Genomic DNA, 17,273 nt, shown 5'->3' on the forward strand with positions numbered 1-17,273 from the left:
GTGAGAGAACATGTTGCAGTTTTATAGATAATTACCTGCAATTCTATGCATTTTGCCATGGCTAATGTGTTATTTTACACAAACATAATAGTAAAATCTGTACTGCTAAATGCATTATTAGGGGAATTTTCAATTCTCACTGACTGTCTTAGCTAGCTTTTATTTGGGTGATTGTTAGTTCTCAAAGATACATTTTCTAATAATATGTCATTATCTTTTCTACATACTTTCTGTATTTTGTTACTTAAGTTTACACTGAAAATGTTTTTCCATTATGAATAAATATAACATTTTTTTTTTTTTTTAAACACTGTTTGGAGATAGGTGTCCCGAAGAAACGCTTAGGCAGCCCGCCCAAGGTTTTCAATGGCAGAACAATCCATGCCCTGTATCAGCGGTTCCAGGAGCATCTTGGCCGTTCTACCTGGTTCTTCCCTCAGTCCTCCTTCCTCCTCAGTCTGCCTGCCCATCCAAACATGTCGTGTTCCCACACAAAAACACGACTTGGAATAGGAGGCTTATGGGTGCCGTCAAACCAGGGTCTAGTCGACAGTGGCAAATGTACATCATCAATCAAGTGTTCTTGTAGAGGAGAATCACAGCAATTCCTGTGACAGCCAGGCAGTGAGCAGCACTCACACTGAGGCAAAATGGAGGAGGCTGTTTAAGCTACAAAATATTATGACCTCATCAAAGAAAGATAAGACTCTCAAGCCTCATTAGAAGTGTAGACAAGATCAGGCACTAAATCCGACTGGGGAAAAAGAACAATGTTCTTTTTTTACACAAAAGATCATACAAATTATTGCCTGATGATCTTCTGAACTTCCCAATACCTTTCTGATGCATTTCAGCCACACAACCATACTTCCCTTGGCTTGAAATACTGTCAAAAGTACTGTGAGGCTTATTTGGAACAGGCTGTCATAGCCCCAATTAAAAAAGGAAACAATGACCATGGATTACATCATATTTCTTACATGGTGGGGTCACGAAAACATTTTGATATCAAAATGGGGTCGCAGGACAAAAAATGCTTAGGAACCCCTGGCCTTGGTCATGTTGGAGTCAATGAACCCCATCACTTCAGCCTCTATAAGCCCGGCCCCAGGCCTGCAGAGGATCCTCAGCCTCAGGCCCAGGAAGGAGAGGGAGGGAGTCAATGGAGCTGCTTTAAATTCCTCGGAACCCCACCGGGATAGAGAGATGGAGAGAGCAGGACTCGACAGCACTGAGCAGAGCCCATAGAAAATAGCTCACTCACGCAACTTGGAGGACATTTTCTCTTCCAAAGTAAGGCGAAGACACAGAACAGTCATCAGCCAGAGGAAGACCTTCGGGCTGGAGGAATCTCCACCCCAAAACTGTACAGCTCACCTCAAGCTGGGGTGAGGAGTGATGCATAACACTAGGAATGTTTATATTTTATTATTGAATCTTCTGATTCAACAGAAAGAATAAAGACTTGAGGAAGATACTTATGATGAATGCTGCCTAACTATACAAAATTGTTATTAATTAACAGTTCAAAACATTGTGCCCCCCTGTACATTGCAGTCTAAAAGGGTCATAAAATGTAGCTTGAGCCAACTTCTAATTAACTGTGGTGTTCTCCAAGGCAAGCTCTGCGCAAACCCTGTAGGTAGTGTTAACATTACACCACATTCAAATATAGGACAACAGAGCTGTGGTTTGTCAACATGGAGCAAACCGCACTTGGAAACATGCCTCCCTCCTGAATTGCCAATGGTTTTAGAAAATGATCATTTGCTGCCCTCTTGTGGAATGAAGAGCTATGAAAGACCATTAAATCACTGATATGTAAGGGTGTCCACCCAAAAACGTACAGCATCTTTGGTCCATTGGGTAAAATAATATATAATTGTGTAGATAGGTTTTATTAGATGACTATGTCTCTCTCATAATCTGTTCAAAAGCTAATGGAGTTTCTACCCTGGTAAAATGGACAAAATAAGGGTGAATAATTAAATGGAGGCCAGAGGGGGAAAAAAAGTGGTCAGAAAAATACTAATATTGCTTCAGCTAGGCTGGCTGCTGTGCAAGAACTGTGGCTAACTGACAGGCTCACCGTTGAACGCATCATCATTACTCTCGAATCCGGATGACATTGAACAATATAGGTGGTAGGACACATATCGATTTTGAGACAACATGTAGTATTTTCATATACGCTTTTCTTATTAACGCGAAATTCCTGTTACTTTTCGATTTCTCACAACAACAAAAAAATCAACGGAGCAATGAGCGTGACACAAGCATTTTCGTTGCTTATTACTGGTTACAAATCCACATTTTGTGATATAATGTTAATGATGTTAGAGAAAGACCCCACTATACAATTCAGAACATGAATAATAATTAACATGAACATGAATAATAATAAAAAGTGAAATTTCATCACCAAAGCGCGTTTTCACCCATCCTGATAATTCAAATGGAATTCTCCATCTGTTACATTGTTAGACATTGCCAACGATGACAGAGTGCCTTTATTTGACTAACTTGATTAAAGCCTTCCATATGCATTTCCTGTTATGTCCAAGAAAACACACTACAGACTGGATTTTTGGCAGCTCTCAGTGACTTGGGAGGAAAAAAAAACTGCCTCCATAATTACAAAGGCATTTGAGGCAGTTTCCTGGCGCCATCTTATGGACAACGTGGGGAATGTATACAGTGACAAAAAAGTATGTGACATATACAGTAGTAGAGAATGTTCCCCACAAGTATATTTAGCATTTCCAATCTTCTCTGGCAGCTAAAGGAAGGTGCTCCCGGTAATGAGAAGGGCAGCCAAAGAAAGTACAAGCCAAGAGGCTAACGGGACATATTGTCATTTGGGAGATACTAACTGTCCAGTGTCTTATGTGTGGGAATGTTTGGTGGGTGTAGTCCGTCTCACCTCAGCAGAGAGAAGACACTGTAGGAGTTCCTCACTGAACTCTGGTCCACCTGCAGTAAACTGTTCTTCTTCCTCTCAGAGTGGTCCTGAAATATGCACATTACAACAACAAACCAAATACAGAAAAACTAATTATACAACAGAATGTCTATAGTCTATGTTCGGGACAGAATTCCTGGAACAAAGTCAGTAGTACCTTATGATCAAAGTCAGCTGCATAGTAGCCATCATTCAATCCAAATATGATCTCATTTGGATTCCTGGAGCGGATCTGTGAAGGAACAAAGCAGTGGTATTTAGTCTGTATTAAAACAAGAGAGGCTGTTATTGTCTATATGACTGCAGACTGTACTGTATTCTGATCAGAGGAAAGCATGCATGTCTGCTAGTCAGCATACATCCCAAAGCAGCCTACATTATATGAGCGTATGTTGTTTCCACTGACCTGTTGCCCTGTGTATCTAAGCCCGTCCAGGTTGACCTTCCACTCTATGAGAAGTATGAACTGTTCCTCTCGGCCACCCCAGATCTTCACCACAAAGCAGGACACAGACGTGTCCAGGAGGTCCGGCAGCATGCCAAAATCCAGGCTCCGCCATGTTGGATTCTGTAAAAAACAGGACACGAGAATTGATGAGACAGCTGAATGAATGATCCCACTGGGATGCAAAGTTTTGATAAGTTCAACTAATATTGCGTCTTAAAACAACCAAGTGTTTAATTTGTTCCTGATTTTGTGACAGGTTGAGAGGCACATTTGAATGATTCAAATGACAAATCATGTGTGCTCAAGTCACTTCCACACACCCTACCGACACACAAAATGGTGCGGAACCAGGATGTTCATTTAACTGTAATGTAACTGTTGTCCCACTTACAAAAGTCTGACCAAATATTTACAAATCCAACTTCAATATCCCGAGGCGATTTGTCATCACAAAGGCTTGGCTTGTCCAACAAAACACTATAGGTAACTAGGTTTCAGACTGATTTCTGAGCTACTCAAACCCAGCGGGCAAAACTGGTTGCAATGTTATTATGACGTCACATGCCACATTTTGCCTGCTGGGAAGACAAGGTCCCTGGACTCCCTGACGTTTGTCGGTCTATCCTGTGTCATACACTACTGTACAAAGAAGCCCACTCCCACCATTCAAAGAGCCTTCCCATCTGCCTTCCTGCAGAACGATATATAACTGATCATCTTAAACTGTTTGTAAAATGGAGGATTGACAAAGCCAAAGTGGAGAGGGGGAGGAAAACAACAGAAATAAAGGAGGGAAAGGCCTTTATTAAGGGGGGTAGTGTGCCGTGCACAATGTCCCTCTACATAATAACAGGAAGAGCAGGCGGAAAGGAGCAGCCTCCTTTGACAGACGAGAGACCACAAAGGGGAAACAGACCAGAACACGAGAAAGCAAAGGTCACAAAGAGGAATGCTGATGTTTTTAAACACAAAAGCAGATTTCTGATCTCTGCCAGACATGATCATGAGCTTCATCTGCAGTGCATTATAGACGAGAGAGTAAAGGAAAGGGAGGCTTGGAAAATAGCTTAGGCCAGCTCATGACTCTGCATTTAGCCGGTTAGTAATGGTCTGCTATACTTGGCTGCATTCATCATAGACTGAATAGACTCCATGCAGAGATGGGAGCGAGTAGCAGCTGTTGTTGCACATAGGGTGTATGACCAAATCTAACAGTCGGTGAGGACAATCGTTTCCACCGCTAATGAGGAAACCAAAAATATGGAAACTACCAACTGAAGTTGCGTTAATAGCACTATAGTTGAGAACACCATCAGCAGTATCTGATTTTACTGAATGGCAACTTTCAGGACACAATGACAGCCCTGCTATGAACACATTTACAGAGAGAAAGAGAATGGAAGCTTGTGGTCATATCTCATTGATGTAAGCCTATTTGTTTCACCTTCTCTCATACAGTGTGTTGCTACAAGGCTGCTTCCCACCTTCCTGTTTGTTTATATGACTGGGGGACAACACAAAGAAAGAGATTAGTGCATGCTATTAGTGCAGTGACATTGACTGTTTCCTGTTGTCTTGGTCTTGTTGCACACACACATCCTATTACAGCTGTCAATGAGAGACCGAACAATAAACCCCATGTGCTGTGCCCTCTGTGAAGCTGAGGAGACAGGAAGAGAGCTCCACAATCTTGGTGTGGCTGATTTTTGCAACATCAATCCATCCAACCAACCAAACAAGTATTATGGACACTTGTCTATGACTGCTCAAAGCAGATCAATCAAAAAGTAACCTGACAGAAAGTGAGGTTAAGTAACATCAGCAGTTGTTTTGACGGAGAGAAAGTGAAAGGTAGGCTACTTGACTTGATTCTGTTAGAAACAAACACCAAGGCAGCTGGCCTGAGTCCATGTGTTGACTGTCAGGCACTACTCCTCCACAATTCGGCAGTGGAGGAAGTATGCCCTCGTTCCACACAGCAGCACTGGAGAAAGTGACTACTGTATACACTTTCTCGTGCACCACACACACGTTGTGAGCGTGCAGAAACTAGGACAGGGGTAGGCCCAGCGCTTAAAATCGAGCCGGACACCGTCGGAACAGAACCCGGCACCTCTCCGTTTTGAACTGTTTCATTCAGGAACCTACTTGGCCGGATCCGGTACCGCTACATAAAAAAAAGTAATTGGAACAACAATTAAATTCCTGCAAAGCTATAAAAATCTGACTGTAGTTTTGACACAGCCAGATCAAGTCGGGGCAATAGCGTCATCCGCATATAGTGGAAGTTGACCATTTTTAACAGATTGACCAATGATATTTATATAAATAGTGAAGAGAACAGGTCCCAAAATCGACCCGTGGTACACCTTTATTTACTTCAAGAAATTGGACTTAATGATGGCCTGAGTTCTGTCACTAAGATACCATGAACAGGTGTCCGAGATCAGGCCTTCAATAAAATAGCATGATCAACCGTGTCAAAAACTTTTGACAGGTCCACAAACAAAACATTTCATTTTAGTGTCTAAATCATTGACAAGAACATTGTTAACTAAATTGGTTGCTGTAATAGTGCTGTGCCCAGGCCTAAACCCTGACTGGTTTACATTCAAAATACATTTCCCAGATTTAAAAAAACTGCTAAATTTTACATTTACCAAAGATTGAACAACCTTTGCTAGACAAGGAAGCTTTGAAATGGGCGCGGTAATTATTACTCTGCTTAAATAGGCCTATTGAGTGAACACTGTTTTACAAAGTAAAACAATTTTACAAAGTAAAACAAGAGAGACAGGCTTTGGCACAAGAGTATCGGCCATTGCTGGCTAGTGAGCTGCACATCATTGGTTGAGTCAGTGAAAGTGGAAAGCTTTTCTAGGACTATAATTCACTGACCGTTTTTGTTTATTGATCTCAGATTCTCAGTTCGGCAATATCAAAGTAGCCTGTCATATTAATCATTTGTGTGTTATTAAAAAAGATTATGCTGAAGCCTCCAGTCATATAAAATGACATAGAATTGCATGAAATGTGTTTATAAAAAGGCCAAATTCTTCCCAGACCCAAGTACAAAAAAAATGCAACTTCTGTAAGCGCCTCTACTCTAATACTCTATGCCACTACATAAATGCGATGATAGGCATGCCCTGCTTAATTATAAAGGTGACTTCTATTTCTTTGTCCATTCCAGTACCTCGGAGCACCCCCGGTCACTCCCCTCTCGCAGTCACTTTTTGTTATGGCACCTCCCAATTTACAAGCACTGGGTAGGCCTAGGACTTGTTTCAATTCACGAGTCTTCGGAATATAACTAGGCCTATAACCGGTAGTGTGCCTCCACAGATGTGAGCAGACAAAGCATATGACATAATTGATTATGACATTCCATAGCTGGTGCTACGGTCAATTTTTGTGAGGCCAGGAGGCCCTGGCCAACATGTGTTTGTTCTTTTTTCAAACAACAACACTCACCAATGAATCTCGGATGACCTCACTCTTGTAAAAGTCTGCGAGGGAAGGAGAAAAGCCAGGTTAGATTTACTTGAAAGCTTTCTCAAGCAGAGAATGAATAAACACACAAAAGCTCAAACAACACTTGTGAGGATGCAACTCCTTTCAGGACTACAATGATGGGAGGAGTCCCATTAAAGGGTTTGCACAGCAAACGTTTCTAGGATTACCTGACAACAGTAAGCCGTGAGGTTTAGCCTTGATCTGGGTCATTGGTGGTCATTGACTTATAATCAAATGATTTGTCCTTAAAACAAAGTGAAAGACCACATTTACTGTAGCATCAGCGTCCCCTAACAAACCAAACCCTTGTGCATTTAACCACACAGCGTAATGGGACTCTGACCTTTCTCCCACTTATGAGAGTAATGCAGTCCACCTTAACGCTGAACATTTAGACCTAAAGGGGGCTCTGGCACCAAGGGCCAAAGTCTAACGTGAGATGTCCGCATGGTAACATGGCTTTTGGTTAAATCGTGCAATCATGTCAATGGAAGAGTTGATAAAAAAACTTTAGTTATGTGCACAGACCTAGTTTGGATTCAGGCCCAAAGACATGTTAAGTCTATTTGTACTGTGGACTGGGCACAGTAGTATGAAAGTGGAATTAGTGCAGTAGCTTAGTACACTGTCTTACAGAGACAGCGTGCTGTATAGTAGCACTGTACAGTAGTACTGACCTCTGGATATCCGGTCCTCTAAGCAGAGATGAAGGGTAAAATATGTGTCCAGTAGGGGAGAGCCATTCTTGTTGACAATGTTGCGGGCTGCAATGCTTCTGAGATGACGTAACCGCCTCTGTCAGGGAGAGAGAGGCAGATGGTGAGATAGTCAGGAAAAAAAGAGATGAGAAATAGAATAGATAGAGGCAGAGCTGGACAGTCAGGGATAGCGAGCAGGAGAGAGAACATTTTAAATGGTCTGCCCAAAACAATGGGTAACTGTCAGGCAGTTTGAAAGCCTAATGTGTCAGTTTCAATGCCTTTACAATTGTATTAACACCTTCAACAGTCTCATCTTGTTACACAATCCAAATTGATGCATATCAATTTACGAAACTGTTACAAATGAACTAATTCACACAGGATAAACATACAGTAGCAGCCAACCAGAATACACAATGTCATATAGCAAGGTCATTACTGTTCATCAGGGGCCCCAATAACACTCAGTCGTGGGCTTATTTTTCCTTGAGCGGATGGTCGGTAGTTATAAATCATTTGTACTTGACACATTGACCACAAGAATCCCAAAGATATATAGTATTTGACCAAAACAGAATCATTTCAAACCTTGATTACATTGGGATACGATCGCATATACTGTATCCCTCTATTTATGCATGGGAATACCTGGGAACAGACTTACTAAATTAGAATCAATTTGAGCTGATTTCACAGTCTTATGCCTCATGAAGCTGGTTGAGAGAATGCCAAGAGCGTGCAAAGCTGTCATCAAGGCAAAGGGTGGCTACTTCAAAGATTCTCAAAAATATTTAGATTTTAACACTTTGTTGGTTACTACATGATTCCATGTGTTATTTCATAGTTTTGATGTCTTTGCTATTATTCTACAAAGTAGAAAATAGTAAAAATAAAGAAATCCCCTAGAATGAGTAGGTGTGTCCAAACTTTTGACTGGTACTGTATGTCAATGCCATAATTTGCAAATAAATTCATTAAAAATCCTACAATGTGATTTTCTGGATTTTTTTCTCATTTTGTCTGTCATAGTTGAAGTGTACCTATGATGAAAATTACAGGCCTCGTCTTTTTAAGTGGGAGAACTTGCACAATTGGTGGCTGATGAAATACTTTTTTCCCCCACTGTATATAGGTGTCAGAGGCCCATTATCAGCAACCATCACTCCTGTGTTCCAATGGCACGTCATATTAGCTAATCCAAGTTTATCATTTAAAAAAGGCTAACTGATCATTAGAAATCCCTTTTGCAAATATGTTAGCACAGCTGAAACCTGTTGTTCTGATTAAAGAAGCAATAAAACTGGCCTTCTTTAGACTTGCTGAGTATCTGGAGCATCAGTATTTTTGGGTTTGATTAGGCTCAAAATGGCCAGAAACAAAGAACTTTCTTCCGAAACTCATCAGTCTATTCTTGTTCTGAGAAATTAAGACTATCCCATGTGAGAAATTACCAAGAAACTGAAGGTCTTGTACAATGCTGTGTACTACTCCCTTCACAGAACAATGCAAACTGGCTCTAACCAGAATAGTAAGAGGAGTGCGAGGCCCCGGTGCACAACTGAGCAAGAGGACAAGTACATTGGAGTGTTTTAGTTTGAGAAAGATGCCTCACAAGTCCTCAACTGGCAGCTTCATTAAATAGTACCGACAAAAGACCAGTCTCAACGTCAACAGTGAAGAGGCAACTCCAGAATGCTGGCCGTGTTGCAAAGAAAAAGCCATATCTCAGACTGGACAATAAAAATAAAAGATTAAGATGGGCAAAAGAACACGGGCCCTGGACAGAGGAACTCCTTAAAAAAAACATTTTTAAGTGACCCCAAACTTTTTTTTGCTCTGAAAACATGGGGGTGGGGGGTGGTGAATGTGTCCTGGCTATTGGGGAACCCTGCTGTACATCCTCAAGTTAAAAAATAAACTGTAATTTTAGAATATGGTGGGTCAGTTTGAGATAACTTAAAGTATCTGGTTAAACATTTACCTCCAAAAAAATACATTTTATGGAATGATTCACGTCCGGGAATAACTGACCACAGATGCAGACGAGAGTTCCATTTGAAACCAGAGTTCATGTTTTGACTTCACTGTGCGTTTCCATTACAAAAGCCTTGCATACACAAGAGAGTCACAGTTTCATCAACAAAAGCTCAAGCCAGCGTACCATTGATGCACAAAAACTCTTTGTACAGAACATCACCATGGTTGGATATCATAAAAAAAAATCCATCCTTCAAAAACTGAGCATAAAATAAAAGGAACCCGCTTGAAGAATTAGGCTCAGTTATGTCCAATCAAAAAAAAGATAGGCTAACTGAACACTTTTTTCCCACAGATGACTGAATCTATAAAAATAAAAAAATGGCTCCAAAGAAAAGACCTCATAATTGAGAGTGGTTAAGTCAAGAGAACGACCATGGGACATGACACGATACTCATAAAAAGAGGGGCCCCTCCAGGCAGCAGCATCAGCGAAGCAGCAGGACTTTATGTCAACGGCAGGCCTTCACCTGATCTGCATTCTTCAATCTCCAGCAACCCACACTGAGCTTCCACCACCACCACAGGCATTAGGGATAAATCGAAGTCATGGGATTCCCTAAAAGATTAAGGCCCTCGAAACAAAAACACAGCTTGTTCAGCAAAGGCTTTTTCCCTCCACAAAAATGTCAGAAGACGTTTCTCCGAATGAGCTAATTTGTAGCTATGAGAACAAATAGGGTCTCCAGCAGAACATATAATCTACCTACTAGGCCAACTGGTGATCTTTAGCGCTGGGACAATGCCAGTACCAGAATATTTTTCCCATGGCAAAAATGAAAACACCAAGCAGACCAAACTCGGTTGTCCTTAAAAAACCTGTTGTACGTAAAATATGGTGTACTTTAGCTTGGGACATAAATAAATGTGACTCTGGATGACAATGTAAGTTTATTTCCACCATTTGGGCTGTTTTCCTAAAGAAGTTAGATCTTCTTTGTGTTTTGTTTCCTTGCCACGATACTAACGAGTGTTGCGATAGTGCTATTGTCCCGGGCATAGTCATCGTGCTGTGAAGGTAAATGGTTGATTCCATCCAGGTATTTATTTTGTACCTTTGCCTAACTAGGCAAGTCTGTTTAGAACAAATTCTTATTTACAATGACGCCTACACCAGCCAAACCCGGACGACACTAGTCCAATTGTGCACCGCCCTATGAGCCTCCCAATCACGGCCGGTTGTGATACAGCCTGGATTCGAACCAGGGTGTCTGTAGTGACGCCTTTAGCACTGAGATGTAGTTCCTTAGACCTCTGTGCCACTCGGGAGCCAAAACTTAACAGTATTACTTCTGCCCCTCTCCTTGCACCAACCTGGGATCGAACCAGGGACCCTCTGAACACAATAACAACAGATGCCCACGAAGCATCGTTACAATACGGGCGGTTTGACAGAGAACTGTAAATGTTCACAAATTTTGGTGTTACAGTTTCAGTGGCCTTTACTTTCAATGGTCCCATTTCATAGCTGTCAAAACAGACAGTGTTTTTATTCATGGATCATAAGTTCTTACTCTAAGGGACAGAACTTAACACGCAGGTCACGATCGAGCTCTGAACCTTTGCACAATGACCACATAATAAAGTAGTAGGCCTTGGTGTATCCTACTGTACTCCAAATTAAATAAAAACATGTTAGAATAGGGGCAGTTCCATGGTAACAGAGTGACACAGACTCAGATGTTTCACTTTAAAATGCATGTCAAACAAAAACTAATGATTGCAAAGTTAAACAAACCATATACCCACATTGACAACTTAATTTCCACAGAAGATTCTACAAAAACATATTTAGTTGATGAACAGTGCAGATGCAAAGTTTGGTAACAGAATGATGGTTTGTGCTGTTTGCAGTTATTCTGTTACCAAACTTTGCATCTGCAATGTTTTTACACTCCTCAAATTGTCCAGTGTTGGTGACCGAGTCGTCACATGGGCCACTTCTTCTTGTACTGAGCCGTTATGTGGCCCACCATGTTAGCTTGCACGATTCTTGACATTCTCCTTCGACCTCTCATCAACGAGCCATTTTTGCCCACAAAACTACCGCTGGCTGGATATTTTTTGTTTGTCACACCATTCTTGGTAAACCCTAGACAGCGTCGTGCATTGAAAAGCCCAGGAGCCCGGCTGTTTCTGAGATACTAGAACTGGCACGCCTGGTACCGATGATCATACCACGTTCAAAGCAGCTTATGTCACTCGGTTTGCCCATCCTAACATTCAATCGAACAGTAACGGAATGCCTCGATGCCTGCTTTATGCCACATGACTCACGGTCTGTAGGAGCTAACCATTTTCATGAACGGGGTGATGTACCTAATAAACTGGCCACTGAAAGACATTTACATTTACATTTACATTTAAGTCATTTAGCAGACGCTCTTATCCAGAGCGACTTACAAATTGGTGAATTCACCTTCAAGACCACTTTTTGGTCATATCAAGTGCAAGGGCTTGCAGGTAAAGGTGCATTTTGAGAGCTGTAGACGTATAGCTATGTCTGATGTGGTTTCAGTCCTATTAAGGCCAAGCTGGTTGCTGAGGAATTATTCATAATAACTTGTGCAAAGACCTTGGGCATCAGACTGAAGGGTCTGTCCTGTAACTAGTTCATAAGTCAGGTGACCAAATGACTGTAGTGGTGCCTCGGTATCAGGCCAGGTCTTACTAAACTGGCTAATTATCATCGTCTCTGTAGCTTGCAAACTAGATAGCTAACAATATCTGACGTTTGCACATGTATATTGTTATTAAATACAACTTTGTATGTAACGGACTAAGGCTTAGAAGTTAGAGCTGTCTGGATACTCAAGAGAGCTGTAAAAGTCAGCTGAGCTAACGTTAGCTTGCTAGTTAGCTTAGCTCACTCTGCAGGCCTGTTGTATTCATCTTGCAGCTGACACACAGCAACGTAACAATACAGGACAATACGCATATAATCTACATAAACTCCGAATTACGGGTGTTTGTCCTTACCTGCTGAGATGTGAGCTCAACGTGCAAGGCTCGAGAAGATGAAGCTCCAGAGTTGACAGGGTGATCCCGACCGGTGATGGAGTTCATTCTCCTAACGGCACCAGGGCGTTCGCTCCTTCATTCAACAAAACATCTCAGCCCTGCCACCGATCAAACCCAGATCCTGTACATCTAGATTTAACTTCTACGGTAGAAATGTATGCATCGGTGTAGCGAACGTTCGTAAGAAAACAGCACTCTTGAAGCTGTCAGTTAGCAAGCTATGTAGCTAGCTAGCTAGCTATGTGACATAAACAAAGTAGGACTTGCTCAGGTAGCTTTCGGTCTGTTAGAGGGCAGCAGCAGTAGATCACTGATTGGTCCACGGCTGTGCCTGTCGTTCGATTTATGCATTGCTATTTGTCAAATATGTCTATCACAAAGAAAGGGGCGGAGAGACAAACCTCGAGAGCTGCAATATGAGGAAGTGGGTGTTTATGTATGGCGACCAATGATGTATCATTCGCTGATGGTGACAACAAATATTTTTGTAACTAAACCAAGATTGACCACAGTCCACATTTCCAACGGGAACAACTGAGTCAGTGGGCAGACATCTAGCGAGATCCTATTGGCGCGATCTAGCATCATCTGCATATTTCCGTTAGGGGACGCCTACTCTGAAGTGTGCGTTTGCAATAGCTACATTCGCTTCTGCACTCCTAAAAATTGCGATTTTCTAAAACTTTTTCAAAGGGCAAAGTCTACAAAACGTAGTCTACTCTTTTCATAACAGTTGTTAGTTTTGGGAACAAAAAACTGTATTGAAATTAAATGTTTAATCGATGAGAAAATGTGCAGAATGTAGGCCAAATTCCATCTTGTTCCATCTTCTCCCACTGCCGGTCAGTGGCCTTCCTCCATGGTCCATGGTAGTGAGTGGAAATGCCAGGCGGATGCTTCACATTTATGCATCCGGTGAAATATCTGTCTCATTGTTCTGTCTGTGGCAACAACGCACTCAACCAGAGATACTCTATATAATGACGAGATGGTCTTATCTAACAATCAAATCAAATGTTATTAGTCACATGCTCCAAATACAACAGGTGTAGGTCGACCTTACTGTGAAATGCTTACTTTCAAGCCCCTAACCGACAGTGCAGTTTCAAGAAATACAGATAAGAATAAGAGATAAAAGTAACAAGTAATTAAAGAGGAGCAGTAAAAAATAACAATATATACAGGGGGGTGCAGATACAAAGTCAATGTGCGGAGGCACCGGTTAGTTGAGGTAGTATGTACATGTAGGTAGAGTTAATTAAAGTGACTATGCATAGACGACAACAGAGAGTGGCAGTGGTTTGGAGGAGGGGGGGGGGGGGCAATGTGAATAGTCTGGGTAGCCATTTAACTAGATGTTCAGGAGTCGTATGGCTTGTGGGTAAAAGCTGTTTAGAAGCCTCTACAATGGTAGTAGTTGGTCGTGTTCAAGAGCATAAAATCCATGATGCATTGTGGGTAAATGTTGACTGAGTGACTGATCTACAAATAATAATGAGTCGTTTTTTTTATGGTGCAAAATGATTTGTGGATCAGTTAGTCGGCAGTCGCCTGCAATGTTGAACAAGCTGGTTGTCACAAAGGTGGAAAGGCAAGCACGGACAGGCGAGATCAGGTGGGAACATTCTAGCCAATGAGAGGGCAGATCAAATCTAATTTTATTTGTCACATACACATGGTTAGCAGATGTTAATGTGAGTGTAGTGAAATGCTTGTAATAAGCATGTAAACAACAGAAATAACTGATATTTAAAAAAAAATCTCAAAGTTGCCTAGATGCCATATGCGTCCACTTATATCAGTACATTCGTACCAAACTAAACATTACTTAACTTCTATTCAATCAAATAAGCCTCACTTAGCAATCACATTTTTTGCTGAGTGGAGAGTGGAGTGGAGCCTCTATTTACGCTCAGATTCGAAGATGCTTATTAACATCAAAGTAGATACAAGACGACAAATCTCTGCAACCTCCTGCACGTCACCTCTAGCTGGCACCTTTGCTAACAGGTACATTTAAAGTAATGTTGCCAATTTATTATTTACTATGTTTAGCTTGCATTAGATAGGTTAATCCGGAGATAATTACATTTGCCTCGATTTGGCAGTCTTGTCCAGATCAACATGGGATTTGTAGTTCTTTATGATAGCCACATTAGCAGTTCATTAGCATTTAATCTGTTGGGGGTAAATACTGGTGAATACATTGATAAAAGTCTCCTTGTCCGGAGAAATATATACAAGGTTATCAGTCACGCAAGGGTAAGACTACACAAAACACAGCCATTATTTTAAGTGTTTCTAAAATCTCCTCTGGGAAAAATGTATGGTAAAAAAACGATTGGAACCATTTCTTACTGCTAGGTTTTATGGGAATTATGACACATACTGTGGTACTCTATTGTATGGACCTTCAGCAATCACAAAATAAAGCACCAATCAACCTAGCCTTCAAACTTGCACAAGGTGGCAAGAAACAGTATCAATTCAACAGTTAATAACCTTTTATCGATGAGATTTTCTTGTCTCCTGTGTCCTCTCTCCTCAGTCGAGGAGAAGTTGGCGAGGAGAGTGAACATGGATGGAAATGCTCTTGCTTGAAATGAGATGGTACTTCTCCACTCGTGCGCCATTAGGCAAATTACGTTTACAGGGGTGGATCCCAAAATAAATGTGTAAAGTGATCAAAACAAATTAAGTCAGTTTTGCAAGACATTTTATAAATAAAACGATAACATTTTGTTTTTAAACTAGCAATATTTTTCTCGGACAAAACAAAATGTATTCAAAGGTGTGGTAGGCTGCCTAAGCGAATGAGAAGGTCAGTGATGAGAGGCTCTGTCCAAAAAGAAACAAAAAAAAGGCGAGTAGAGTCGGGAGTGAGTATTTTGCCCTTTCATAGACACTAACTGGGGGTTCTTTGGAGAAGTTCCACAGGGAGAAATGTTTGGAGAATGGGAGTGATTGGAGAAGATGGCAGAAAAGGAAATAAGCAAGAAAGTGGAGCATATTATGAATAAACATGGAGTGTGGGATTACACAGGCCTTCTGAAAGATCTGGTGACAGAGAAGATAATGGACAAGGAAAAAAAGGAGAAAAGTGGAAATGGTTATAAGGGAATATGAAATGAGGGATTTCACAGAACATTTGGAAGAACTGGAGGAAATAGAGAGAGATGAGAGTGAGGATGAATTAGATGTGGTGGCAGGTGCAGTGATGACTGTGGAGAAGAAGTTGAATGTAGAGGGAAGCAGTGTGGAGAGGAAGGTTAGCATCAAGTGCAAAAAGAGGGATACATGTTCCAGTAGCTCGGAGATGGAAACTGATGACAGTGTGGATGAAGGTCCTGCAATGGGGACCGCTAAGGTCAGGCCTCGGTCCGAGGATATAAAGGATAATTCTGGCCCAGTGTGAGTAAGATTTGTGGAGAGAATGGATCCTTGCATTTTGGCTGATCCATATGTGGTGGTATATTGACTGGAGACGAGGTTGGGGACTGTTAAGTTGGTGAAAGTAACTAGGAGTGGACTAGTGATGACTTATTGTGTTTCTTCAACCCAGAGGGAGTGGGAGCTCCGGATCTCACGATTAGGGAAAATGAATGTGGCTTGCTTTGCTCTCCGGAGCAGGGTGCCATTCAAAGGATTTAATTATTTATTTTTGTAACCTTTATTTTACTAGGCAAGTCAGTTAAGAACAAATTCTTATTTTCAATGATGGCCTAGGAACAGTGGGTTAACTGCCTGTTCAGGGGCAAAATGACAGACTTGTACCTTGTCAGCTCGGGGACTTGAACTTTTCGGTTACTAGTCCAATGCTCTAACCACTAGGCTACCCTGCCGCCCCATTAAAGGGGGTGGCATTAAATGATCAGATTCTCAGTGTCTGTGATGTTTGCCGCAACGCAGATCCGGTGGGGAAACAGAAAATATATTGTCTGTCCTGCTGAGTTTTGATGTAGTCTTTGCTAGATAAGGTAGATAGATATAGATAGATGGGTAGGAAGTGTAAGTTGTCCCCTGAGAGCGTTTGTTCCTGAAATACTTCAGTGTTTCAGGTGTCAAGTTTCTTGGCATGTTGCAGCAGTATGTAGGAGGGGGAGTACTAGATGTGCAAAGTCTGCAGGAGGGCATGAGACGAAGGAATGTGAAGTTTCAGTGGAGAAACTGGTGGGGGTGCCCTTTCTCTCACTGTGTCCGGTGAGAGAAAGGCAGGTTGAGGTTGTGCTGAAGCAGTGAAGAGAGTAGGAGAGGAAGATGGGTCCAGGTTGAGGGATCCTGAGAGGATTCCTGTGAGTAGGCAGAGACTAATAGAGGGTGATGGGAAGAATATGTGCTTCAGTAAGGTAGGTTTCTATGGTTGTCAAATGTACTGCAGAAATGGATTGAAAGTCATAGAAAATAGAGGTTGTGGTGGCAGCGTCAGAGAAATACTGTTGGTCTGGATTAGGATTAGATGGGGTACATAGTGGAATGAGGTGGTGTGTTCATTTTTAGTTTTTTTAGAGAGGGCTAATAGTTGGCAGGGTCCTTTTCCCCAATTGTATAGTACTGTATTACAAAGAATTTCATGTAGGTAGGCCATGAA

General features: G+C 41.6%; 1 protein-coding gene across 1 annotated transcript in view; it reads right to left on the reverse strand.

The window, feature by feature from the left end:
* LOC135550674 (UV radiation resistance-associated gene protein-like) overlaps positions 1–12,998 on the reverse strand; it is a 136,103-nt gene extending 123,105 nt beyond the window's left edge. Inside the window, exons 1-6 of the mRNA XM_064981695.1 lie at positions 12,644–12,998; positions 7,604–7,721; positions 6,885–6,919; positions 3,369–3,530; positions 3,120–3,194; positions 2,924–3,009 (exon numbers count right to left, since the gene is read on the reverse strand). Coding sequence (XP_064837767.1) covers positions 2,924–3,009; positions 3,120–3,194; positions 3,369–3,530; positions 6,885–6,919; positions 7,604–7,721; positions 12,644–12,730 — 563 coding nt within the window. The 5' untranslated portion in view covers positions 12,731–12,998. The remainder of the gene's footprint in view (positions 1–2,923; positions 3,010–3,119; positions 3,195–3,368; positions 3,531–6,884; positions 6,920–7,603; positions 7,722–12,643) is intronic.
* Between the last annotated feature and the right edge of the window lie 4,275 nt (positions 12,999–17,273).

The sequence above is a fragment of the Oncorhynchus masou genome, chromosome 12, assembly GCF_036934945.1.
Source record: "Oncorhynchus masou masou isolate Uvic2021 chromosome 12, UVic_Omas_1.1, whole genome shotgun sequence".
NCBI lineage: Eukaryota > Metazoa > Chordata > Actinopteri > Salmoniformes > Salmonidae > Oncorhynchus > Oncorhynchus masou.